The following is a 27,350-nucleotide window of genomic DNA, read 5'->3' as shown; positions in this document are numbered from 1 at the left end:
GCATTTCAAAAGCACCTCAAAGTGCAAGTAGATAAATAGGTACCGCTCCGGCGGGAAGGTAAATGGCGTTTCCATGCGCTGCTCTGGTTCGCCAGAAGCGGCTTAGTCCTGCTGGCCACATGACCCGGAAGCTGTACGCCGGCTCCCTCGACCAATAAAGCGAGATGAGCGCCACAACCCCAGAGTCGGCCATGACTGGACCTAATGGTCAGGGGTCCCTTTACCTTTTTACCAATGTGTGTGTTGTATTAGGAATTGCAAGGTAGAGGCCAGGTGGCCAAGAGGTAACATACACAACACTGTACTGCACAACAGAGGTATGGAAAAAAGATGTATGTATTTAGAGTACAAAATGACATACAGACTTGGGAGAAACCACAAGGGTTGGGGTATATACAAAGGAATTTACAACAGAGCCTGTTTCAAATTCAGGGCCATTTCAAATCCACCAAGTCTGGCAGGCAGAAACAGTCCCTTCATCTCCCTGGGAACGTTTCCTTCTGTGCCTTTTGCACGGCACGTTCTGTTCCAATCTCTCCTTCCAGGGATTCCCCTTTCTTGCATCAGTCCAGAGTACCTACAGAATTAAACAGAGGAGCAGGCAGACCGTGAAATGAAAATAGGTGGTTTTCGAATCAAGGCAGCTACCATTTTAACAGATTTACATTTGGCCTGGACATAGCTTGGAAAGTTCATTTTAAAGAAGAACTAATTCCAGTTCACGTTCATCCCTTTAGAAAGGGATCTAAATTTATCCATTTTTATCAATTGTGCCTTGGCTTCTGTTCTGCTTCTCAGCATTCAGGTTGTTACAAGTCAATGTGCTAAAGCATAAAATATACTGTATTTTTCGCCCTATAGGACGCACCATCCCATAAGGCGTACCTAGGTTTTTTGGGGGGGAAATAAAGGGGGGGAAATTATTTTTCCCCCCCAGGCACGGGGCTGGGGAAGCCCGAGCTTCCCCCAACCCCAGCCCCCAGAACAGGCAACTCTCCACAAGCCGTGGGAGCCCGGCACCGGGCTCCCACGGCTTGCGGAGAGCTGCGCAAAGCCTGCAGAGCGAGAGGGGTCGGTGCGCACCGACCCCTCTCGCTCTCCAGGCTTCAGCGAAAGCCTGCATTCGCCCCATAGGACGCACACACATTTCCCCTTCATTTTTGGAGGGGGAAAAGTGCGTCCTATAGGGCGAAAAATACGGTACTTAAGAAGACTAAGAAAACATCAAAACACACACACACCGTGGAATGTGAAAGGTTTAATTTATTTTTTCCAACTATTATGAACCTTCAAGGCCCAAAGGGTTGGACTACAACTCCCATCATTCCTAGCCTATCCTCCAGATACTGTATTGTTGTTCGGAGACCTTAGCTCTTAAACCCAAAGCCAACCAACCAAATTGCTCCTTTATATCTCAAGTTGCCATCAAAAGGTTTTCAAACACCATCTCAAATGCCCACAAGCCCCCAAACAACACACTGTTGGAGCAATTGAAGGATCCAACCCCCCCACACATCCATTAAGGCACTGGGGAAAGGGTGAGAGGGCGTGATATTTCCTGGACTCCAACTCCCATAATCCCTGGCTGCTGGTTATGATAGCTTCTAGGACTGATGGGAGAATGGACTCCAACCATTTCTGGATGGCATTCGCATTGGCCTTGACTTTAATTCTGACCTATACAGAAATTGCTGGCTTCACATGGACTATACACCTCTGAGGTTCATGGCTTTCCCCAAAGAATGGCAGGAACTGTAGTTAGTTCAGGGCGCCGGGAATTATAGCTCTGCGAGTGGCAAATTAACAGTTCCCAGGATTCTTTCGGGGAATCCAAATGTATGCCGTAGATGTGCCCAAAGTGATTCTCCGTCTGAACTAGAGCCTGGCTTTCACCCACTGGAATTCAGAGCCAAGGTGTCAGGTGTGCGTGCAGGAGCCAGGCCCTGTGACCAGTAGGACTCTGCAGGACCGGGGTCTTCCTAAGTTTGTTCTGAAGAGGCAAGGTGCGGCCACACAGGTGAGGCCGATTGGTAACTCACAGCACCTGGTGGCAAGAGCTGGGAAGGGCTATAAGGTCAACATTTCCCTTTGGCTCTTTGCCACAGCAACACGTTCCCTGCCTTGGGGTCCTTGACTCCTTGCTCCTCGGACCCCTGACTTCGTGACTCCTTGCTTCCTGACCCCCGGACCCTTGGCTTCTTAACTCCCGGCTCTCTGACCCTCAGACGCTTGGCTCCTGGACCCCCGTTCCTGCTTCCACCCAGCCATTTTGCCCCCGGTCCTGACGTCCCCTGCCGGGACTTCGATCGCCCGTGAACCGGACCGGGACACCAGGTAAGGCTAGCTCACCATTCTGACAAGGCAGCGACACCACCAAGAAAACTTGAAACAAAACCTTACCTTCCAGAAACGCAAACTCGTCTATTGCTTCTATGGCGTTGTCTGTGGCGGGAGCACCAATTTGAAAAGGAAATAATAATAAAAGGGAAATTAGGACTGATATCTGCAAGGATGGATCAGACCACAGAAATTTGTATTCTGAACTGTAAAAGGGCTCCTATTTGTTGGCTGCAAGAGAAGTTATGGCAGCTAATTTCAAATCTTCCCCATGCCCTTGAGGCTTCCCCAGATCCCTGATATGGCCACTCTTTCTGCCCAAATAACACAGCTTGTGTTCCTAGTCCCTGTGAGGTTTCTTGTGGGGGGAGGGGTTGCCTTCCACCCTAATCCCTGTACCTCTTTCTCCCCTTTAGGAGGAAGACCTATAGCTCAGTGGCAGATGGTGGGAATGTAAGAAGGTAAAATGCTTTTGGGAAATGATTTAAAATGAATTGAAGAAAATGTTGAAATATACATTTGTTAAGAAACCAGAAGCATTTTTACTAGGCGTTACAGGTAATGAGATAAATAAGAAAGAAAAGAAGTTATTTTTATATGCAGTGACAGCAGCAGGAATATTGATGGCCCAGAAATGGAAACAGGAGGAATTACCTACGATAGAAGAATGGAGAACTAAAATGATGGATTATGCAGAACTGGACAGAATGACAGGAAGGATCCGGAATCGACGAGATCAAAGATTTACAGAAGATTGGGAAAAGTTTATCCAATATATGCAAAAACTGAGTGATAATAAAATTACGTTTGTAAGCTTTAAGGAAGCTGTGTGAGGGGAAAGGGTTAAAAGGGCAGAAATGTGTAAAAAGTAGTAATAGGAAGGAATGGCAGACAAATTGAGGGAAGTCAAAAAAGAGAAGATGTAATTAAGATGTATGGAATGTATAAATTTGTTTTTGTATTTGAAAACTAATAAAAATGTAATATAAAAAAATATAGCTCAGTGGCAGAGCAGCCGTTTTGCCTACAGAAGTACCCCACCATCTCCCTTCCTAATCTACAACCTGTGCTGTTTTCTTTCTCCACTCAGTTGGTTAGAGCTTGGTGCTGATTGTCAGGGAACTGACATCGGAGCCAGAAGTGGAGGCAAGGCTCCCAAGCGATGCCGGAGAAGGGCCCAGCAGGGAGAGAGGGGACTCATCGGCTGGGGAAGGAAATCAGCGTAACACCAGGGATAAAGGGGGGGCGGATGGGGGAATCGGAGAGAGGGCTCCAGGACTCTTCGCCGGAGACCAGCGGGGAGAGCACAGGTCCTCCGCTACCCACACCCACCCTGCGCAGAAGGCTTCCGCGCAGGGAAAGTAGGCGTAGACTTGGCGTCAAAGAACTTCTTTGCTGGAAGAAGTTCAAGAAACGCCCACTGACGGATTCTGCTAGCGACTGAAACAGCCACGAAGTGAAGGGCTGTCCGGCCAGGAAAAGGTTTAACCAGGCAACCTCGCCAAGAGTGGCGGCAACTTACACACGAGCAACCCCATATAACCATTACACTGATGATGCCAAGAGGTTGCAGGTTCGATTCCAGTATGGGACAGCTGAATATTCCTGCATTGCAGGGGGTTGGAACAGATGATCCTTGAGGTCCCTTTCCAACCCTACAATTCTATGATTCTATAATTCCACAACTATCCGGGCTTTAGCATCACGGCAAACAACAATTAAGTGTGTCCTGGGCGAATTCCTCTCCTCCACCTACTTGAACCAACCATTCACTGAAACTGCAATGCTCTCTTCCTGCTTCGGCAGCGACCGTTCTTGTGAACTGCACAGCAGCTCAAGGGGGCCAGGATAAGGATTGTATCCAATGCAGGCCCTACTCAGAGTAGATCAATTTAAATTAATGAACCTAACTTACTCATGTTACACTAACTTCCAATGTGTCTAGTCTGAGCAGGACAAGCACTCAATACAGCCCTGTCCTGCCTTGGACAGGTAGGAATGCGTTCTTCTTTTTCCACTAATGCTTATTTTATGTACGGCTATTTTAATTTTGTTTTAGGGCTACCATACGTCTGGAATTTCCTGGGCATATCCAGGATTCGCCCGTCGAAGATAGTTTCTGGGTGAAATTTTTGAAAATCAGTTCAAATGTCCAGGAAAACCCAGGTATATGGAAGTGTTAATTGTTTTTGGTGAATTTCCTAAAAAATAGCTTAAAAACTATTTTTTTTGGAGATGTTGCAAAAAAAGAGAAAAAGCCCAACAACTTTGCCAAAACAGAAAAAAGCTCACTTTTCAAAATATGGCAACCCCATTTTGTTTAGTTCTTTAATAACCCATGAAGCATTCCTCTGGTTTACAACCTTGTCAACACATACGCACAGCATCATTTTGGTTCTTAAGAATTAGGAAGACAAGATGGGCGGGGTATAAATGATAAAATTGTTATTATTTTACTTCCTTACCCAGGTCTTTCCTCTGGAGAGTTTTCCGTTTTCCTTGCTGTGCATAGATGTAGGCATCTTTTGCAATGGTTTCCACAAACAACTCCTGTGAGGATGGAAGCAAAGCGGGGAAAACAGTTTTAATGGACTGTAAATAAGTATCTACTTTTGTCTGTCCTGAATCACCAAAAATTCAGCTTTGCTGGATGCCCAGGACTTTTGACATTATGGAGAGAGGAAGAGAAACTTCTCTCTCTGTTCACTTCCTCCACACAATTTGATACACCTTTCTTGTATGTCTGCTGCCTTGCTTTTTCTCTGAACGGTAAAGGTAAAGGTACCCCTGCCCGTACGGGCCAGTCTTGCCAGACTCTAGGGTTGTGCGCTCATCTCACTCTATAGGCCGGGAGCCAGCGCTGTCTGGAGACACTTCCGGGTCACATGGCCAGTGTGACAAAGCTGCTATTTATCTACTTGCACCCGGGGGTGCTTTCGAACTGCTAGGTTGGCAGGCGCTGGGACCGAACGACGGGAGCGCACCCCGCCGCGGGGATTCGAACCGCCGACCATGCGATCGGCAAGTCCTAGGTGCTGAGGTTTTGCCCCCAAATGTTGTAACCCTTCCTCATCAGGGAGTTGTCTCCACCACCACAATCATTTTGGTTGCTTTTTCTGAGCCTTTTCCAAGTTCACAATATCCTTATTGAGTTGAGTTCACAATATCCTTATTTAGTTGGACGGTTAAGTTCAGTCAAAGGTGACTCTGGGGTTGCGGCGCTCATCTCGCTTTCAGGCCGAGGGAGCCGGCGTTTGTCTGCAGACAGCCTTCTGGCTCATGTAGCCAGCAGGACTGAACCGCTTCTGGCGCAACGGGACAACAGGACGGAAGCCAGAGTGCATGGAAACGCCATTTACCTTCCTACAAAAAAGTTACCTATTTAACTACTCGCCCTGGCGTGCTTTCGAACTGCTAAGTTGGCAGGAGCTGGGAAAGAGGAATGGGAGCTCACCCCGTCACAAGGATTCGAACCACTGACCTTCTGATCGGCAAGCCCAAGAGGCTCAGTGGTTTAGACCACAGCGCCACCTGTGTCCAAAGAAGTACATGGTATTCTAAGCACGTTCATGCTATAAATTTGTATAATAGCATGATGATACTGTGCATTAATATGGAAAGCCAAATTGGTTTATTAGAAGATCCAAAAGCCACAGCGGGGGCGATAGCTTTATCTTAACCAATAAAAATCTCACTCAGCAACACTACCAATAGTATATGCTGTCATACTAAAACATCCTATTTTATTAATATTACTATCAGTGTTCTCTCAAACCAGAACCATCATCAATAATTAAATGGCATCACCAGTAATTTACTGCAGAGTATTTGTTAACATATTATTAATTAATATAAAACCATGGTCAAATCCACCAAAATTTCTTATTACGAAGAATAAAAAGTAATTCTCAAAGTGTGCAAATTAGATCTCAGAGTCCTCTTTGCAATTGACCGCTAGCCCATCCAGCGACTGCTGGTTTGTTTGTTTGTTTGTTTGGATGTTGCCATGGCCTCTGGCTAGCACAATAAAAATTATTAAATTAAATTAATATATGAATTTATTTAAAATATGAATCCTGCCTGTCTCCCAAGTTAGGCTTTGCCTTTTACATGTATCCCAAGGAAATATACAAACATAAGATGATTTGTAAACAATTTGGGGAGCTAAAACTTATATTAATTATGAGCATTAGAAAAATAATTACATGATTACTGTATTAGACACACCAATATTCACAATTATGATAAACATTCAAGAATAGCCATAATTATAATCAGAACACCCACAATTGTAATTAATTCATATGGATCATGTGATAATGAATTACCTGGCCAGGTATATAACAGAACAAGCATCAGGAATATGTTTGCAGAACCCCACCCCCTCTTCACCACGTGGTTAGAACTTGCAGCCAATCGCCGCAGCCAAAAGTGGCACATCCCCGCCCACCACCCACCCTCCTTTCCACTCTGTCACGCCTTTCACCCAACCCAGGGCAAAGGTAAGCTTCTGATTGGCTAGGGGTTTCCCACGTAACCATCCGTCCCCGCGTAGCCGAAAACAGCCTTCTGATTGGGCAAGGGCGTAACCGTGCAAGACCGCCCACCTCCTTGGCTCGAGGGCAACTCACGTCAACCGCCGCAGCGCGCGCCAACCACGAAAGCCGGCCTCCTGATTGGCGGAGGCTTAAAAGCGGCGCCCCGCCTACCGCCTTAACCTAAGTCAACCGCCGCCGCGCGCTCGCGCGCCAACGCAGTCGGCCTCCTGATTGGCCGAGGCGAACACGAGACCCCGCCCACCGCCTCCCTCAGTCAGTCGCTCACCGCCGCGCGCGCCAAAATGAAGATGGCCTCCTGGCTGGCCAGGCTGACGTCCGGGTCGGCTTTGACCAGCGCCTTGACACGCGCCAGGGGCAGTCGGGCCGGCCGGGCCGCGCTGGAGGAGGTGGCAGCGGCAGCAGCTGCCGCCGCCCCCGGTGCTGCCGGTGGCGGCGGCGGCGGCTCGGACTCTTCGTCTGCCGGCGCCGAAGCCGCCACGGCGTTTCCCTCAGCCAGCGCCATCTTAGCCGGGCTGTGGAGTGGCGCCAGTGCGCCTGCGCCGCGGCCGGCCTGTCAATCGAAGCGCCCATTTCCCGCTCTTTGCGCTCGAAGGCCACGCCCCCTCTGGCGCGCCACGTGCTTCTGGAGCCCAATAACTTGGCATCACGTGTTCAAGTTACCACGTGGCAAACCTCTAGACCGGATTCCAGTTGTCGGGGAACCGGCTCCTTGCCGAGTTAACCCATTGGAATAATAATAATAATAATAAATAATTTTATTTATACCTTGCCCTCCCCAGTCAAGACCGGGCTCAGGTTGGCTAACAACCAATAATAAAACAAGTTGATTAAAATACAATTTAAAAAACGAGATTAATATACAACATTAAAAAGTTAGGATGCAGCCTCTTCACAGGAGGAGAAAGGAAAAAAGAAAAAGGGGGAGGGAATCAAACTGATTCTAAGCCAAAGGCCTGGCTGACCAACTCTGTCTTACAGGCCCTGCGGAAAGAAATCAGGGCCCTGGTCTCATGAGACAGAGCGTTCCACCAAGTTGGGGCCAGTGTTGAAAAGGCCCTGGCTCTGGTTGAAGCTAATCTAACTTCCTTAGGGCCCAGGACCTCCAAAGTGGTGTTATTTGTGGACCTTAGGGTCCTCCATGGGACGCGGGTGGCGCTTTGGGTAAAAGCCTCAGCACCTAGGGCTTGCCGATCGAAAGGTCGGCGGTTCGCATCCCTGCGGCGGGGTGCGCTCCTATTGTTCGGTCCCAGCGCCTGCCAACCTAGCAGTTCGAAAGCACTCCCGGGTGCAAGTAGATAAATAGGGACCGCTTACTAGCGGGAAGGTAAACGGCGTTTCCGTGTGCGGCTCTGGCTCGCCAGAGCAGCGATGTCACGCTGGCCACGTGACCCGGAAGTGTCTCTGGACAGCGCTGGCCCCCGGCCTCTTGAGTGAGATGGGCGCACAACCCTAGAGTCTGTCAAGACTGGCCCGTACGGGCAGGGGTACCTTTACCTTTACCTTTAGGGTCCTCCATGGGGCATACCAGGAGAGGCGGTCCTGTAGATACCCAATGAAGGGTGGGGAGGGGAAAAATATTTATTTTGAAATATGGAGTTTTGGTTGCCACGTATTTATGTAATAAGAAGCAAGAAAATAGTCAACCATACACATTATTGAGGACAACAGTTCCTTTCCAGAATATCTAGGAAAGAAGTGTGTTGTATAAAGACAGATAAACAACTAAATATTATTTGATATATGATGCTCCCCTACATTTTTAAAATATAACAAGTATAGAACTTTGACCATTCAAATGGCTTTGTGGACATTTTGTTGTAATCTTTACAAAAAACCACGTAAGGTAAAGGGAACCCTGACCATTAAGTCCAGTCGTGGCTGACTCTGGGGTTGCGGCACTCATCTCACTTTATTGGCCGAGGGAGCCGGCGTTTGTCAGCAGACAGCTTCCGGCTCATGTGGCCAGCATGACTAAGCCGCTGGGACTGAGCAACGGGAGCTCACCCCATCGCGGGGATTTGAACCACTGACTTTCTGATCAGCAAGTCCTAGGCTCTGGTTTAACCCACAGCGCCACCTGCGTCCCTTGTAAGGTAGGGCACTGCTAATAAACAGTACATAAATCCTTACTTCTTGTAATCACCATTTACCCAACATTCCATGGTGCACATATATATATGTGTGTGTGTGTGTGTGTGTGTATACAGGTTTAGAACAAATTGAGGTAGTGATTATCTCCTTTTACTTGATCATGTTTAATATTTAGAAGTACATAGGAAGCTGCCAAATTCCAAGTCAGGCGTTTCACTGGTCCAGCTCACATTGTGGCAATGCCTTTCCAGAGTTTCCGGTGGCATCTTACAGGGTAACAGGACTCAAAACTGGAACCTTCTGCATGGCTTTCTAACAGTTACGGCTTACCCCACTGCATATTACCCAGACCTTATTTAATTTACACTGGTATTAAAAAAATATACCGCCTCAGAAGCTGATAGAAGGGAGAAGGGTAACCAGTATCAAGTCAAATCGCTGGTCCATCTAGCTCAATATCAACTATGCCAACTGGCAGTAACTTTAAAGACTGGTACTATCTGGAGATGCCGGGAATTGAATCAAGGACCTTGGGCATGCAAAAGTATCCCATTGAACTCTGGACCTTTCCATAAAAATTAATGGATCCTGAATAGCGGGCTGAATTAAATAGGAACTTATAGAACCCAAATGCTCTATAAAGGGCTTAAAACATAGGAGCACTGTGGTGAGTCAGTGTAAGCATGACAGCTAAACAGAACAGTGATAAGACACGGCATAATGCTTTTAAGTTAGTATTTTACTATTTGACTTTAACGAAGTAAATATTTGGGTTGTGGGGGCTTGCTGACAACTGGTATCCTGTGATTTGTTGGAACTGCAGTCAAGGTTTCCTTTTCAGTTTTTTGAATATGTGGGCAAGACCAGAAATTGTGCGCAAGATCTGCTTCTGAGTGCATAAGGGAGGCCTACACTGAGAGCTTGCTTGGTAAATCTGAGCCTTTGAAGTAGTACAATATGAGCCTGGGCTCCTCCACACCGATGTGTTATTGTGTGTGTATCCTGCCAACATGCTCTTGACACGGTAACAGTGGTGGATTTATTCTGCTTTATTCTATGATGCTTCTCCAATGCTGTTCTGTCCAGAGGGCAACAAAAACAGGTCAAAAAGAACATTTGTGCAGTTAGAGGATTTCACCGGGAAGGTATGCCCATTAAGAATGGAGTAATGTGGCCACCTCAAAACTTCTGCAAGCGCACAAACAGTACTGAAAGTAGGGTTGGCTGTGTGTCGTGTGACTACCTTGAACACAAATCGTGAATGTGCAATGGAACAGATGCTTGGAAGGGCCCTCCTTTGTTTTGTTTTTCTGCAAGCAGACGTAGCTCTATTCTTGCTTATTCCAAATCTAGACTTGGATTAATACGTCACAGGACATGTCACTTTCTATTATTTCCTGGACTCCAACTCCCATAATCCCTGGCTGCTGGTTATGATAGCTTCTAGGACTGATGGGAGAATGGACTCCAACCATTTCTGGATGGCATTCACATTGGCCTTGACTTTAATTCTGACCTACACAGAAATTGCTGGCTTCACATGGACTATATACCTCTGAGGTTCATGGCTTTCCCCAAAGAATGGCAGGAACTGTAGTTAGTTCAGGGCGCCGGGAATTATAGCTCTGCGAGTGGCAAATTAACAGTTCCCAGGATTCTTTCGGGGAAGCCGTGTGCTTTAAATATATGCCGCAGATGTGCCCAAAGTGACTCTCCGTCTGAACTGGAGCCTGGCTTTCACCCACTGGAATTCAGAGCCAAGGTGTCAGGTGTGCGTGCAGGAGCCAGGCCCTGTGACCAGTAGGACTCTGCAGGACTGGGGCCTTCCTAAGTTTGTTCTGAAGAGGCAAGGTGCGGCCGCACAGGTGAGGCCGATTGGTAACTCACAGCACCTGGCGGCAAGAGCTGGGAAGGGCTATAAGGTCAGCATTTCCCTTTGGCTCTTTGCCACAGCAACACGTTCCCTGCCTTGCTGCGTTTGGCTCCTTGACTCCTTGACTCCTTGCTCCTCGGACCCCTGACTTTGTGACTCCTTGCTTCTTGATCTGCGGAACCCTGACTTTGTGACTCCTTGCTTCTTGATCCTCGGACCCCTGACTTTGTGACTCCTTGCTTCCTGATCTGCGGAACCCTGACTTTGTGACTCCTTGCTTCTTGATCCTTGGACCCCTGACTTTGTGACTCCTTGCTTCTTGATCCTTGGACCCCTGACTTTGTGACTCCTTGCTTCTTGATCCTCGGACCCCTGACTTTGTGACTCCTTGCTTCTTGATCCTCGGACCCCTGACTTTGTGACTCCTTGCTTCTTGATCTGCGGAACCCTGACTTTGTAACTCCTTGCTTCTTGATCCTCGGACCCCTGACTTTGTGACTCTTTGCTTCTTGATCCTCGGACCCCTGACTTTGTGACTCTTTGCTTCTTGATCCTCAGACCCCTGACTTTGTGACTCCTTGCTTCTTGATCTGCGGAACCCTGACTTTGTGACTCTTTGCTTCTTGATCCTCAGAGCCCTGACTTTGTGACTCCTTGCTTCTTGATCCTCGGACCCCTGACTTTGTGACTCCTTGCTTCTTGATCCTCGGACCCCTGACTTTGTGACTCCTTGCTTCCTGATCTGCGGAACCCTGACTTTGTGACTCCTTGCTTCTTGATCTGCGGAACCCTGACTTTGTGACTCCTTGCTTCCTGACCCCCAGACCCCTGACTTTGTGACTCCTTGCTTCTTGATCCTTGGACCCCTGACTTCATGAATCCTTGCTTCCTGACCCTTGGCTTCATAACTCCCGGCTCTCTGACCCTCAGACTCTTGGCTCCTGGCTCCTGGACCCCCGTTCCTGCTTCCACCCGGCCATCTTGCCCCCGGTCCTGACGTCCCCTGCTGGGACTTGGATCGCCCGTGAACTGGACCGGGAGACAAGGTAAGGCTAGCTCACCATTCTAACTAGGCAGCGACACCACCAAGAAAACAGTACTGAAAGTGGGGTTGGCTGTGTGTCGTGTGACTACCTTGAGCACAAACCATCGTGAATGTGCAATGGAACAGATGCTTGGAAGGGCCCTCCTTTGTTTTTTTCTGCAAGCAGACGTAGCTCTATTCTTGCTTATTCCAAATCTAGACTTGGATTAATACGTCACAGGACATGTCACTTTCTATTAAGCTAAAAGGGGATCAGATAACAACCGTGCTCTGGTGTGATCCTCCGTGGAGATTACCAGGGAGCGAAAGAGAGAGTCTTTCCTTTGCATTCCTTCTACCTCTCCAGACAGGTTCTAAGCAGGGAGATATGATTCCTCCAGGACAAAAGGTGCCTCAATGATGCCCCATGGGCTCCAGGATCCTGCCCTTGACGCTGCGCTCTCTGGTTCATCTTGGTGAAGCTCTGAAAGCTAAGGCACCATGTGGGAGCAGTTGAAGAAAGCACTCTTTTGCCCGTTCTCCATCAGCCTTGTGGGGCTCCGGAAGTGGATACGGGCCTTCTGGAGCAAAAATGGCCTCTTGACACTTTCCATGCTTTCTGTGATGACTGGATGCCTTGTGGGGTTTCTGCTTAGGACACTGGAATTGTCTGATTTGGTAAGTGACTGGTTTTTATGGAAGAGCAACAGGACAGGCCTTTCTGAAGCAAGACATGCAATAGGCAGAGACTGGATTTCTACGGCAGAGGCCATAGCTTGCTTGGAAATGGCATACTCCGGCATGACCCCAACATGGTGGGGATCGGCTGTGTTTACTCCAGTATAGTGCATATGCTCGGGCGCGCTTAACATCCCATGCAGATACTGCAGGAAGCTTCTTTCCAGAGAAAGGAACTGAGCAGTGGGATTTTGTTACCCCAGAAGCAGCCAGTTTCAAATCTGAGTGGCCCTGGAAGAATGGAGAGTGTGTGTTTTGGTTGTTGCTTTGTTTAGTGAGGCGATTGAGTTTGGGATTCTTCACTTTTTTTCTGGCAGAGGGATTGGTATCTAGAGAGGCAGAGTTTCTGCAGGTGAAGCTTTTTGCTGCCATGGTGATCCATGGATCAAAGGTGGAGGAGCAATTCTATTTGCAGTTTAATGAGAAACTGTCTGTTTTCCACTTCTTGAACTAATACAGAAACACAGCTGTCCTTCGAAACTCACACCTCTCTGACTTTTGCAGTGCAGTGTTCCAGTCAAGTAATGTATACAAAAATACATGTTTTGGTGAAGGTAACATACAAAAAGGCATTATATTAGAGGGAATTGCTTCCCAAAATGTGCTTATTAGGAGAAATCTGTACCAAAATGTTGGTACCTTACTTGGCTGGAAAACCCAGAAGTGTGAATTCCGCAGGACAGCTGTCTTTCAGATCGCATATTGTTTCAGAAAGCTTGAATTAGCTATGTTCGCCTTTAAATGTGATTCAAATCAAACTCACCCTGCATCCCCAATGACAGGGGTACCTTATTTCAGAGGTTGTGGCTACCTGAAAACTCAGGAGGAATCACCAGAGAATAAGCTGTTACTCCTTCCCCACCCACCTTGGCCGGCTCCTCTTTCGACATGGCCTTGTGCCATCTCTGACAGGGTTTAGAGAAGCCATTTCAGTTACGGGTGCTTGGTGTCATAGCTCAAAGTGCCAAGCTAAGCTGGTTACTTAACTGCAGCAAGACTCTTCTCTCCTTCCCCATTGTTGTGGCTATGATTCCCACTGAACGCAGTGCTGAATTGAATAAATTGACATTGGAAAAGTATTGGTGCCAGGGACAGATCTGCTATGAAACTAATGAAGTTTAACCTTCAGGGCCCCTAATCCCAGAGGGGCCCCAGAAGTAACAGTCTACATTGATTTAAAAATTTGGGTCTAGTAGACCCAATTTGAGTCACATGACTCAAAATTGATTATTTTTTTGTTTATGTTTCAACAATCGCAAAGTGTTGAGTGTCAGCAGCACAAATGTTGTAAAGGTGGTGTCACAGTACAGCAATTTTAAGCCAAATCTTAGCTGTAGTAGTTATTTTTTAAATAACAAGTGTGGTGATCTGTCATGGAACAACCCCATTGGAGAAGATAACAGTGGTTACCCAGACCTCGTTGCTGGTTGCAAAGCCCCGCCCCCCCAACAGTTCAAGCTTCAGGGTCCAAAAATGTATGTCTGGCACTGATACCTTCACCTCTTAAGCCAGGGGTGGTAAACCAGTGATCCTCCAGGTGTTGGACTAGAACCCCGTCCCTGACCATAGGTCATGCTGGCTGTTGGTGCTGAGGAGAGTCCAACAATGTCTGGAGGGCCTAACGTTCCTCAGCCCGTTCTTAAGCCTACCTGTCCAGGTTTGCAGCCAGTTGACCCACTGAAAAAGATGAACAAGACTAAACAGGTCCAGTAGTTTTCATAGGTCTACTCTGCGCAGAGTAGAGCTTGATTCAACCCCTTCTTCCTAATTCTATAAACTCTGCTGGGGAGTTCGAAGGATAAGCCTGCAATCTTTACATAGGCTTTCTACTGTTCTGTTGAGCTCTGTGGGACACCCTCCTCAGAAAGTGAGCATGCATTTGGGCCGTGAAATACTCCTCTCCATTTTCAAGCTTAGTAGCAAAGGATCAACTCTTGTTTCCTCTCCTTTTTGGCACTCAGAATGGGGGCTTCCCAATAGTTGCTTCCCCTGGCCACATGCGCACCACGCATTTAAACCACACGCCTTCCCCTAAAGAATCCTGGCAATAACGTAGGAACACAGGAAGCTGCCTTATACTGGATCAGACCATAAGTCCATCTGGCACATGGTTGTCTATGCTGAGTTGCAGGGTTTCTCTCCAGGGTTTCAGGTAAAGGGCATTCACATCCCTACCAGGAGATGCTGGGATCTGAACCAGGGATATCAAGAATAAGAATAAGAATTTATTATTTATATCCCACCCATCTGGCTGGGTTTCCCCAGCCATTCTGGGCTGCTCCCAACAGAATATTAAAAACACAATAAAACATCAAACATTAAAAACTTCCCTAAACAGGGCTGCCTTCAGATGTCTTCTAAAAGTCAGTTAGTTCTTTATTTCCTTGACGTCTGATGGGAGGGTGTTCCACAGGGAGGGCGCCACGACCGAGAAGGCCCTCTGCCTGGTTCCCTGTAACTTGGCTTCTCACAGTGAGGGAACCGCCAGAAGACCCTCGAAGCTGGACCTCAGCGTCCGGGCAGAATGATGGGGGTGGAGACACTCCTTCAGATATACTGGACCAAGGCCGTTTAGGGCTTTAAAGGTCAGCACCAACACTTTGAATTGTGCTCGGAAACGTACTGGGAGCCAATGTAGGTCTTTCAAGATCGGTGTAATGTGGTCTCGGCAGCCGCTCCCAGTCACCAGTCTAGCTGCGGCATTCTGGATTAATTGTAGTTTCCGGGTCACCTTCAAAGGTAGCCCCACGTAGAGCGCATTGCAGTAGTCCAAGCGGGAGATAACCAGAGCATGCACCACTCTGGTATCCAGCATACAAAGCAGATGCTCTACTACCAAGCTACTGTCCTTCTCTATGTGAGAGGGTGGGGTAACTGCACCCACCACCACAAAGCAGTCCTTGGAGAGCTGGCCACCTTTGCCCTATGGAAATGTCTCCATTCGTGATTCTGGATGTGAGGGCTAAGCCTGCACAATCTTGTCACCAATGGGAAGTGTGGAGGATGGCAACATGAGAATGGGCCTTTTCAGTGGTGGCCGGATGGGCGAGGTATAAATACTACTACTACTACTACTACTACTACTACTACTACTACTACTTCTTCTTCTTCTTCTTTTCTTCTTCTTCTTCTTCTTCTTCTTCTTCTTCTTATTCTTATTCTTCTTATTATTATTATTACTATTATATGCTCTCTTGGGGAGGCTAGAGTGGTACCATCGTTACATATCCTTAGCTGCCAGGTGAAAACATCCATCAGGCCTTTAGCTTTTAACTAACTTCGGCCTTTTCGTGTGAGTGGGATGCTTTAATGTAGATTTTTAGGTGTGTGGTTTTTTGGTTTGTTTTGCTGGCTTTATTGCTTAAAATATTTTAAGTCGCTTTGAGTTGCTGTGGCAAAAAAAAGGGACATCATCATCACCATCATCCTACCCACGTGTAAATTTATAGGAGGGAAAATGTGCTTAAAAAGAACATCGTTAATTCCTTGCCATTGAATGATGGCTGCTACTTGGTCACATCCACACCAGCACATAGCTTCCCTCAAAGAATCCCGGGAACTGTAGTTTACCCTTCACAAAGCTTCAGTTCCCAGCCCCCTTAACTAACTACAGTTCCCAGAGTTCATTGGGAGAAGCCACACACTTTAAATGTATGGCGTGAATGTGAGATTGTTTTCAACCTAGGTTCCAGCTGTGTGTGCGATGACTTTCTTTTTTTGCTGCAAGTTCTGTGTTTCTCTGCTCCTCCCAAGTTCTCCTCTGTGGCCTAACGCTTTTGCCTTTCCCCCTCCCCTACAGGAGAAGCAGTATTTCTCATTCCCTGGAGAACTCCTGATGAGGATGTTGAAGATGCTGATATTACCACTGATCACCTCCAGGTAAGAGCAAGAAGGCCAGGAAGCGGCAGGTGGAGAGGGAGTCGCAATATTGTTTAGAACGGCTCTTTTGCGCCTGGAAGAGAAGAGTTTGCTTTCCTGGGGGGTGCAGTTCAGACCTCCCTCCAGAGTTGCCATGGGCAATGTGCCAGGAGAAGTGCAATTAGTTCTTCCAAAAAAGAAATAGTCAGCTTTGTTTTTGAGCCACTCCAACCTCTCTCAACCCCAGGGAAGAAAACATTCGAATCTCATGGGCCTCTGCATTTATTTACGCATGGAATCGGGCTCAACAACATAATGTCTAGGCGTGCTTTTCCCCCTTTTTAATAACAAGAATACAAAGCTGAAAATGAATGAACGGCAGCTAAAATACTACGTTCATTTTTCACATCATCTGGTCCTTCCTCTGCCCCCCCCCCAATATTCTTAAGAGGGTCTCTTCTCCTGTCTTCAGAGAATAGCTGGAAGTGGGGAGGCAGAAAAAGGTCCTCCTTTCCTTCCACTCTGCAGTTTTAATCTGAAATCTTAGGCGCAGTACTGCACCCAGAACTCAGTAACTGCTTGCACTAATCAAATTCCCTGTCGCAAAATGCACCTAGAACAACAGTGGGAGTTTCGAACACTGCCAGGGCAGGAGCGGTTCTGTTGCTTCCCTTGATCTGGACACCAAACTTCTGTTGATGCAGACTAGGATAGCATTCATTTTCTTTGCTGCTGCATCACACTTCCTTTCATTTTTCTACTACTGGCAGGATGGTGTTATACCACAGGCCCAGTTCTGTGTGCTGGCTTGAACCTGCCTGAGACCCATATACATTATTGACCCCTCCCACCATATAACAATGTGTGTTTGTCGTCAGCAGTCCACCAAGCGAATATGATTGGTGTTTGCTCACATTGCTGCCGTGTTATTTTATAAGTCCATAAACCAAACTTAATTAATCATGGGGTTTTTTTGTTTATGTTGAAATGAATTTAAGTATGTTATACAAGTTATGTAACTTACATTAAACAATGGACAGCAGAATCATGGACTTCTGGAGTTGGAAAGGACCCCAAGTGTCACTTCGTCCAACCCCCTGCAATGTGTCAGGAGCTGGAGAAAGGAGTAAAGGTAAAGGGACCCCTGACCATTAGGTCCAGTCGCGGACAACTCTGGGGTTGTGGCGCTCATCTCGCTTTATTGGCCAAATTGGCCAGCATGACAGCCACTTCTGGCGCAGCGGAACACCGAAACCAGAGCAGCGCACGGAAACGCCGTTTACCTTCCCGCCGGAGTGGTACCTATTTATCTACTTGCACTTCGTGCTTTTGAACTGCTAGGTTGGCAGGAGCAGGGACTGAGCAACGGGAGCTCACCCTGTCATGGGGATTTGAACCGCTGACCTTCTGATCGGCAAGCCCTAGGCTCTGGTTTAACCCACAGCGCCACCCGCATCCCTGGAGAAAGGAGTAGGTCAGCAATAAAACAGCCGGTGTTTACTCAAAGATACCAAAGCAGCACAGAGCTAGTGATCACAGCAATTCTTCCCAGTTGGTCTTGCCCCAATGAGGCAGTTGCGAGGACTGAATGCCCCCACCTTCCAACCACACTCTAAGGCAGGCATAGGCAAACTCGGCCCTCCAGATGTTTTGGGACTACATCTCCCATCATCCTTAGCTAACAGTGGTCAGGGATGATGGGAGTTGTAGTCCCAAAACATCTGGAGGGCCAAGTTTGCCTTTGCCTGGGTTAGAGCAAACTTGGATCTCCAGCTGTTTTGGGACTACAGTTCCCACCATCCCTGGCAACTGGTCCTGTTAGCTAGGGATGATGGGAGTTGTAGTCCCAAAACACCTGGAGGGCCGAGTTTGCTATTCCTGCTCTAAGGCTCCTCCCCTGTTCCTTCCCCAGCAGCCTAAGGCTCTGACATCTCTCTTTGCTCCACCCTCTTCATACTGTACTTCTTTGGGTTCTGGGACACCAGGGGGAGGGGAGCTGGTCACAGCAGGAAGGGGAGACCCTCCTGGCTTCTTCAGCCTCCTGCCTCATCTCTGTCTCCTGGTCCCCGTCTTCTCCTGCCCCTGAGTCGGGACTGCTCTCTGCCATAGCCTCTTCCTACTCACTAAACGCTGTTACCTCTTCAGCTTCCGACCCCTCATCCTCCCGGTCTTCTCCCTCTGACCGCTCACCGTTGTCCCACCAGCACTCCCTGGGCTCTGAGCCGTTTTCCCCTGGGGGTTCCCCAGCTGGTGCCTCCCACCACTCCTTGCATCCAGCCAGCCCACGACACAATGCAGGAACCACAGCTAAAAAATCCCTGGTAGGTGGCCATCCAGGGACACGGGTGGCGCCGTGGGTAAAAGCCTCAGCGCCTAGGGCTTGCCGATCGAAAGGTCGGCGGTTCGAATCCCCGCGGCGGGGTGCGCTCCCGTTGCTCGGTCCCAGCGCCTGCCAACCTAGCAGTTCGAAAGCACGTCAAAGTGCAAGTAGATAAATAGGGACCGCTTTCTAGCGGGAAGGTAAACGGCGTTTCCGTGTGCGGCTCCGGCTCGCCAGATGCAGCTTGTCACGCTGGCCACGTGACCCGGAAGTGTCTTCGGACAGCGCTGGCCCCCGGCCTCTTGAGTGAGATGGGCGCACAACCCCTGAGTCTGGCAAGACCGGCCCGTACGGGCAGGGGTACCTTTACCTTTACCTTTTAGGTGGCCATCCAGTGAGACGAACAACATAGAATTTGACAGAAACTGAACTGCAGCAGAACGGAAGCCTTGCTGATTCCGACAAACAAGAGGTCAGAACAGACACCGCTGCCTTTTTAACAATCCTGGTGTCGGATCATGCCCTTCTCTGCTTTCCATATGCGCAATACAAACATTGGCCACTAGGCTTAGGGCCTTTGCAGCGATGGCAGCTGGACAGGGGTGGCGTGTCCTGCTTTGCCACTTAAGGCGAAATTGGCACATGACTCCCCACCACTGAAGCCGCCTGTATGTGTGTTGAAAGGTGGCACCTGCAAAGCGTTGGCAACAGCGCTGGCTTCTGGCAACATCTCGCTAAATACTGGTGCCAGTGCCAGTGCCACTCCTCTGCTGCCCGTGGGGTGGGGTCTGTGGGAGTGCCACCCCATGGACTCCCACTGCTTGCCTCATGGGACGTCTGGCCCTGCACCTGAGGCTCCCTGGAATGGGGGAATTCTCCCTGTTTGCATTCCAGAAGGGTCAAAACCTCTCCTTTTTCGTCAGACGTTTTCTTAACTGGCTGATAACATTTCCTGGGTAGTTCTATTCTGTTTTATTGATCTTGTATATGATGGTAGTGTGAATGGCTCCGTTTCTGAGAACAGCTCTTGGAGCCCATTAAGTGCCTCTGCAATCCCCTTGGGAGCTAAATATCTCCCAGGCTTGACCCTGGATAAGGGAGCGTTGCCTCATTACAAAGGTCAGAGCTTTTGCTATCCCCACTCTCTGCTTCAGTAAATCTGGCTCCACGACATCCCACTCTCCCTTGGTCAGTCATCAGTCCTTGCAACTAGGAACAGTGAATGAACTTAGTTTTGTTTTGTTTTGCATTTTAATGAGAAACTACCTAATTGCCACCTAATTCAAACCAATATGCAAACACAGAAACACCTTTGACCTTTGCGCTTCTCCAAGTTTCACAGTGCCACTTCTCCAGCCAGTTTGTGCAGCAGTACACATCAGAGGATGGTGTACATAGGAAGGCACTTGCCACTGAAAGTAACACGCAAAAATGCCTTATATTTGTCGAAACCGCATTTATTGGGAATAACCTGCACTAAAACGCTGACGAATTTTCTTGAATATTTTTGTTAAATGCAAAAATTTCAGTACAGTGTGGAAAACCGAATGCAAGGCTAATAAAATGAGAAACTGAGAAAAGCAGAATGGATTCATCCATTTGCAACACACGTTCCTAGCTTCGTCTCTCCACTGCCTTCTTCTGAGTTGACTCTCCCACATTTATATAGCACCTGGCTTGGTTGTGCTTCCTGTCTCTTTTCACCAGCTCCTGGAATGCTTAGATTGGGTTTTAGTGAAGCAACGTCACAGCCAAGTCCTTCAAAGTCTCCATCCTCACACTTCTATTTCTCTCTCTCTTTTGTTTCAAGCTGTTCTGGACACATGCTTGAAAAGCAGAATGTGACAAATAGACAGATTAATAGATGTGGAAGAATTGTCTGTTCTGCACCCTGTACCTGTAGACAGAGGCAGGGGGTGTGAAGGGAGGAAGAGAGAGTCACAGGTTGTAGGTAGATGGATGGACTGCTGGATCAGGACCTCGGGGTCCCTGCAGCTCAGCATCCTGTTCCCCACAGTGGTCAACCAAGATTCCTCCAGAAAGCTCAAAGCAGAACGCAAGCACGTCCCTACATCTTCTCCCCTCCTCCATGGTTGCCTCACAGCAAATTGTATTTAGGGTCATATTGCCTCTGAATTTGAATATATATATATATATATAGAATTGTAGAGTTAGGAAGGGACAAACAAGATGAATTTTAACAGGGAGAAATGTAAAGTATTGCACTTGGGCAAAAAAAATGAGAGGCACAAATACAAGACGGGTGACACCTGGCTTGAGAGCACTACATGTGAAAAGGATCTAGGAGTCTTGGTTGACCACAAACTTGACATGAGCCAACAGTGTGACGCGGCAGCTAAAAAAGCCAATGCAATTCTGGGCTGCGTCAATAGGAGTATAGCATCTAGATCAAGGGAAGTAATAGTGCCACTGTATTCTGCTCTGGTCAGACCTCACCTGGAGTACTGTGTCCAGTTCTGGGCACCACAGTTCAAGAAGGACACTGACAAACTGGAACGTGTCCAGAGGAGGGCAACCAAAATGGTCAAAGGCCTGGAAACGATGCCTTATGAGGAACGGCTAAGGGAGCTGGGCATGTTTAGCCTGGAGAAGAGGAGGAGGCTAAGGGGTGATATGATAGCCATGTTCAAATATATAAAAGGATGTCACATAGAGGAGGGAGAAAGGTTGTTTTCTGCTGCTCCAGAGAAGCGGACACGGAGCAATGGATCCAAACTACAAGAAAGAAGATTCCACCTAAACATTAGGAAGAACTTCCTGACAGTAAGAGCTGTTCGACTCCCATGGATCATCTAGTCCAACCCCCCACCAAAGGAATCTCAGCTAAAGAATCTCTTAAGTGATTCCTGTCTGTTTGAAAACCTCGAACAAAAGGAGAGCCCACCACCTTCCAAGATCATCTATTCCATTGTCAAAGCAGCTTCTCCCACCAGAAAGTTCATCCTAACGTTAAGCATTTTAGTGCCAATTTCTTCTAATACAGCCGGGATGACCCTGGTCAGTCCTGGTTTGCCCTCCCCCCAAAACAAAACAACCCTCAAGAACTTTAACCCAACGAAACTTTGATGAAGCTTTCTCAAAAAAAGCTCAACAACTCTGGCCAATCCTTTTTTTATATAAAGATATTTATTAAGTTTCCAATTTTACACAAACAAAAAGCAAAAAAACACACATACAGTTCTCAATACTTAATTTTCAATGACATATTTCCCTGACCACCTCATACCTCCCCTTCTTGTATTCCAATTCAAATTATTTACTCAGCAAATCCTTATCTCAAAACATTACAGCTGGAAACCCCTTAGTTTCAATCCAACATCATTCAACATTCTTTAATTTTACAATATTTCTGTAAATAGTCCTTAAATTTCTTCCAGTCTTCTTCCGCCGACTCTTCTCCCTGGTCACGGATTCTGCCAGTCATTTCTGCCAATCCCATACAGTCGATCATCTTGGCCAATCCAATGAGTAGATCACTGCCAGTTTTTTTTAATAGTGTGAGTAGATCGTGGTCTCTTGGAAGTTGGACGTTCCTGTTCTAATATAAACATTTCTGCAAAGCAATTTACCCAGTATGTTATTTTTGCTAACTTATGTCTTCTTATGCAAACTTTATTATTGTCATTTATTAAATTTGCATACCACCCTTCATCCTTAGATCTCAGAGCAGTTTAAATATTATTATTATTATTATTATTATTATTATTATTATTATTATTATTATTTTATTTATTTATTTGTACCCCACCCATCTGGCTGGGTTTCCCCAGCCACTCTGGGCAGCTCACAATAGAATATTAAAAACATGATACAACATCAAACATTAAAAACTTCCCTAAACAGGGTAGCCTTTAGATGTCTTCTAAAAGTCAGATAGTTGTTTATTCCCTTGACATCTGATGGGAGGGTGTTCCACAGGGCCGGTGCCACAACCAAGAAGGCCCTCTGCCTGGTTCCCTGTAACCTCACTTCTCGCAGGGAGGGAACCTCCAGAAGGCCCTTGGAGCTGGACCTCAGTGTCTGGGCTGAACGATGGGGGTGGAGTTTAATGCATAAACTTTACCCTAGTTATATGTTGGTTTTTTGGTACACACAACTTGGTGGGAAGAGCCGCACTGCCAAATTTGAAGCGCAAATTTCCCAGGATGGCTGTGCGTTTCGGTTTGTGCATTATTTGGGGAAATTGCAGATTTGGTAGGTTTGCCTTTAAATGCAGACTGAATCCAGTTTCTCCCTCCACTGCTAGATGCAGGTGAGCCATCTGTGCCAGGAGTCCATTCATGCGGAGGGTTGCGTTTCTTGTTTTCCAACCCCCACCTCAGCATCTCTTCCTGCTTCCTTTAATCAGCCGCCCTGTCCATTTTCCCTTAATGGGATCCATCACATGGCCCAGAAACGTGCAGCTGGGAGCTTAGGCTAAATTGCTGCAGATTACCTGACATGGCAGGGATCTCACATGTCGCCTGTCTTAGTTCCCAAAGCTGCCCGTCCAGTCTGGCTGCCGCCACACCATTTTAGCAACTTGAGAGCGAGCTTTCGGAGCGTTCTGAAGATCGCGGCAGGAAGTGCCGGGGTTTAAAGGGGGCACCTTGCAAGACTGGGCGGCACAGAAAGGGCAGTATTAGCACCCATGCCAGATATCTGCAAATCCGTGTTTGGGTTTCACTCCTGCCAGCTCAGCATTTAGAGCCCTTGCAGCCGTTTTGTGAAGTTATAATTTTAAAAACATCAGCTTCCAAACCAGCACCCAAAATTACAGATGCTAATTGAAAATGAGCTACTTAAAACAGTGCATTTAAGGAGCTGGCATGACTCCATAGAGAGATGAGCTCCTAAGGGAGTCCTGCTGCCGCAGAGATCTGAGATGTTGCTCTGCTGATGGGATGGCAGGGCAGGGCCCTGCTATCGGAAATCAGATCTGGAATCTCGTTGAAACCTCTACCGTTTACCAAATGCTATCTCAGTCAAATGATTTAAACACTCAGGAAACATTACAGGGGAGTCCAAATTCATACTGTGTATGGGACATGGGTGGCGCTGTGGGTTAAACCACAGAGCCTAAGACTTGCCGATCAGAAGGTCGGTGGTTCAAATCCCCGCGACGGGGTGAGCTCCCGTTGCTCGGTCCCTGCTCCTGCTAACCTAGCAGTTCGAAAGCACATCAAAGTGCAAGTAGATAAATAGGGACCGCTCCGGCGGGAAGGTAAACTCTTTCCATGCACTGCTCTGGTTCGCCAGAAGCGGCTTAGTCATTCTGGCCACATGACCCGGAAGTTGTACGCCGGCTCCCTCGGCCAATAAAGCAAGATGAGTGCCGCAACCCCAGAGTTGGCCACAACTGGACCTAATGGTCATAGAATCATAGAATCATAGAGTTGGAAGAGACCACAAGGGCCATCGAGTCCAACCCCCTGCCAAGCAGGAAACACCATCAGAGCACTCCTGACATATGGTTGTCAAGCCTCTGCTTAAAGACCTCCAAAGAAGGAGACTCCACCACACTCCTTGGCAGCAAATTCCACTGTCAAACAGCTCTTACTGTCAGGAAGTTCTTCCTAATGTTTAGGCGGAATCTTCTTTCTTGTAGTTTGGATCCATTGCTCCGTGTCCGCTTCTCTGGAGCAGCAGAATGTTGGAATGTTGGAAGGATCCGGGGGGTGGGTGTTTCATCCAGTCTAACCCCCCTGCAACGCAGGAATCGCAGCTAAGTCTTTTCCTTCCAGTAGCACCTTAAAGACCAACTACGTTAGTTCTTGGTATGAGCTTTCGTGTGCATGCACACTTCTTCAGAGGAGGTTGATGGACTTCCATTTTATGCGGCTCAATGTGGTGCCTTCCATAGTTCCAGTTACAGATAGGTAGCCGTGTTGGTCTGCCATAGTCAAAACAAAAAATTTTTTTCCTTCCAGTAGCACCTTAAAGACCAACTACGTTAGTTCTTGGTATGAGCTTTCGTGTGCATGCAAAAATTTTTTGTTTTGACTATGGCAGACCAACACGGCTACCTATCTGTAGCTAAGTCTTTGTAATGATGTACACAGTTAACCAGATCACCACTATCCTCCTCCTCTCCCTTCAGCTTGATGTCTGGCTTGGCCACCATGGACTCCAAAGCCTGTGGAAGGATGGGGATCATTACCATCACCTATTACCTCTGGACAACCTTCCTGGCAGTTACCACCGGGATCGTCTTAGTCATCAGCATCCACCCGGGGGCCGCTGCCCAAAAGGAGGAGTACACTGTCGGCAAAGTGGTGCTCAGTTCCGCGGATGCTTTGCTGGACCTCATCAGGTACAATCTGCTTCTCTGCATGTTTCTCAAAAGCTCGCGGTGTGTTTGAACAGTTTAAAAGGAGGGGCGGGGGGCCTCAGCCTTGGGGGGCCAGATGTGGACTTCCAGCTATCTTCATCCGGCCCATGGAAGCCACATTATAGCCCACACTCTACCTAACAGCAAAAGTTTCATTCTGCAAATTTCTTTTAATATCTTCCCAGGTTTTTAAATAGTTATCTTTATACAGATTTGTACTTTTTCACATTACTTTTTAAAAAACTGGGCCAAGTAGACGGGGGTGGCGCTGTGGGTTAAACCACAGAGCCTAGGATTTGCCGATCAGAAGGTCGGCGGTTCAAATCCCCGCAATGACTGGGTGAGCTCCCGTTGCTCAGTCCCAGCTCCTGCCCACCTAGCAGTTCGAAAGCATGTCAAAGTGCAAGTAGATAAATAGGTACCACTCCAGCGGGAAGGTAAACGGCGTTTCCGTGTGCTGCTCTGGTTCGCCAGAGGTGGCTTAGTCCTGCTGGCCACATGACCTGGAAGCTGTACGCCGGCTCCCTCGGCCAATAAAGCGAGATGAGCACCGCAACCCCAGAGTCAGCCACAACTGGACCTAATGGTCAGGGGTCCCTTTACCTTTACCTTTATGTATGTATGTATAAATAAATAAATGTTGGTATTATTATTATTATTATTATATTGTACATCTCAGAAAGACCTGCAGTCAGTGTAAGGGCCATAGATCTAATGCCCTGAAGAGTCACCCTCTGACAAGTGCAGTCTTTCCCAGAATGATTATTAAAGGTAAAGGTAAAGGTACGGGATTTTGTTGTAGTTGTCGTCTAAGACTGCGGCTGGCGTCATTTGGAAAAACAGCTCAGTAAAGGCATTTCTTAAGGAATCTTGGTGGGAGTTTGGTCAGATAACTAGGTCTAAAATGCTCTCAAGAGTGGATACCCAGGGGGAAATCTGGTGTTTCTAATTAGTTGTGGGTCCCTTCTAAGCCAATCCTTTAGTTGTCACTTAAAGGTAAGGTAAAGGTACCCCTGCCTGTACGGGCCAGTCGTGACCGATTCTGGGGTTGCGTGCTCATCTCGCTTAAGAGGCCGGGAGCCAGCGCTGTCTGAAGACACTTCCGGGTCACGTGGCCAGCGTGACGAAGCTGCTCTGGCGAGCCAGCACCAGCGCAGCACACGGAAACGCCGTTACCTTCCCGCTATACAGCGGTCCCTATTTATCTACTTGCACTTAGGGGTGCTTTCGAACTGCTAGGTGGGCAGGAGCTGGGACCGAACGACGGGAGCTCACCCCGCCGCGGGGATTCGAACCGCCGACCATACGATCGGCAGGTCCTAGGCGCTGAGGTTTTACCCACAGCGCCACCCGCGTCCCTTATTATTATTATTACTATTATTTTATTTATTCCTTTTTTTAGTTTATTTATACCTCTCCCATCTGGCTGGGTTTCCCCAGCCACTCTGGGTGGCTCCCAACAATAGATTAATTTAAAAAGCAATCAAACATCAAACATTTAAAACTTCCCTAATAGGGCTGCCTTCAGATGTCTTCTAAAAGTCAGATAGTTGTTTATTCCCTTGACATCTGATGGGAGGGCGTTCCACAGGGCGGGTGCCACCACCGAGAAGGCCCTCTGCCTGGTTCCCTGTAATTTCACTTCTGGCCATGAGGGAATCGCCAGAAGACCCTTGGAGCTGGACCTCAGTGTCCGGGCAGAATGATGGGGGTGGAGACGCTCCTTCAGGTATACCGGACCGAGGCCGTTTAGGGCTTTAAAGGTCAGCACCATCACTTTGACTTTTGCTCGGAAACATACTGGGAGCCAATGTAGGTCTTTCAGGACCAGTGTTATATGGTCTCGGCGGCCGCTCCCATTCCTCAGTCTAGCTGCCGCATTCTGGATTAGTTGTTGTTTCTGGGTCACTTTCAAAGGTAGCCCCACGTAGAGCGCATTGCAGTAGTCCAAGCGAGAGATAACCAGAGCATGCACCACTCTGGCAAGACAATCCATGGGCAGGGAGGGTCTCATCCTGCGTACCAGATGGAACTGGTAGACAGCCGCCCTGGACACGGAATTAACCTGCGCCTCTATGGACAGCTTTGAGTCCAAAATGACTTCCAGGCTGCGCACCTGGTCCTTCAGGGACACGGTTACCCCATTCAGGAGCAACTTCCCGTATATGTTCTTTCTTCAGGCCAGTACGGGTTAACATTGTGGTTTTAATATGCAAATG

At 47.8% G+C, this 27,350-nt stretch overlaps 2 protein-coding genes and 1 long non-coding RNA gene across 5 annotated transcripts in view; 1 reads left to right on the top strand and 2 right to left on the bottom strand.

The window, feature by feature from the left end:
* Positions 1–318: 318 nt before the first annotated feature.
* Positions 319–7,433, bottom strand: POLE4 (DNA polymerase epsilon 4, accessory subunit). The gene is made up of 4 exons (XM_053372658.1): positions 7,162–7,433; positions 4,803–4,887; positions 2,401–2,442; positions 319–577 (listed from the first exon to the last, which is right to left on the bottom strand). Exons 1-4 carry the CDS (start codon positions 7,396–7,398, stop codon positions 564–566), a joined length of 378 nt encoding a protein of 125 aa, XP_053228633.1. The 5' UTR covers positions 7,399–7,433; the 3' UTR covers positions 319–563.
* A 971-nt stretch (positions 7,434–8,404) lies between these two features.
* Positions 8,405–27,350, top strand: part of LOC128405735 (excitatory amino acid transporter 5-like) — a 37,904-nt gene continuing 18,958 nt past the window's right edge. The window contains exons 1-3 of one of the 3 annotated variants that reach the window (XM_053372648.1): positions 8,405–8,989; positions 16,422–16,501; positions 24,901–25,113. In XM_053372648.1, the coding sequence (XP_053228623.1) occupies positions 16,458–16,501; positions 24,901–25,113 (257 nt within the window). In that variant the 5' untranslated portion in view covers positions 8,405–8,989; positions 16,422–16,457. Of the gene's footprint in view, positions 8,990–9,108; positions 10,133–11,957; positions 12,563–16,421; positions 16,502–24,900; positions 25,114–27,350 lie in introns of those variants that run through there. The other 2 variants (XM_053372646.1, XM_053372645.1) reach the window with 2 other exon arrangements.
* Positions 10,022–12,061, bottom strand: LOC128405743 (uncharacterized). The gene is made up of 2 exons (XR_008328348.1): positions 11,995–12,061; positions 10,022–10,230 (listed from the first exon to the last, which is right to left on the bottom strand). It is a non-coding gene; the product is annotated as an uncharacterized LOC128405743 (long non-coding RNA).

This window comes from Podarcis raffonei, chromosome 18 (genome assembly GCF_027172205.1).
Source record: "Podarcis raffonei isolate rPodRaf1 chromosome 18, rPodRaf1.pri, whole genome shotgun sequence".
Classification (NCBI taxonomy): domain Eukaryota; kingdom Metazoa; phylum Chordata; class Lepidosauria; order Squamata; family Lacertidae; genus Podarcis; species Podarcis raffonei.
The sequence above is the reverse complement of the archived record's forward strand: the minus strand, read 5'-3'. Positions and strand labels throughout refer to the sequence as shown.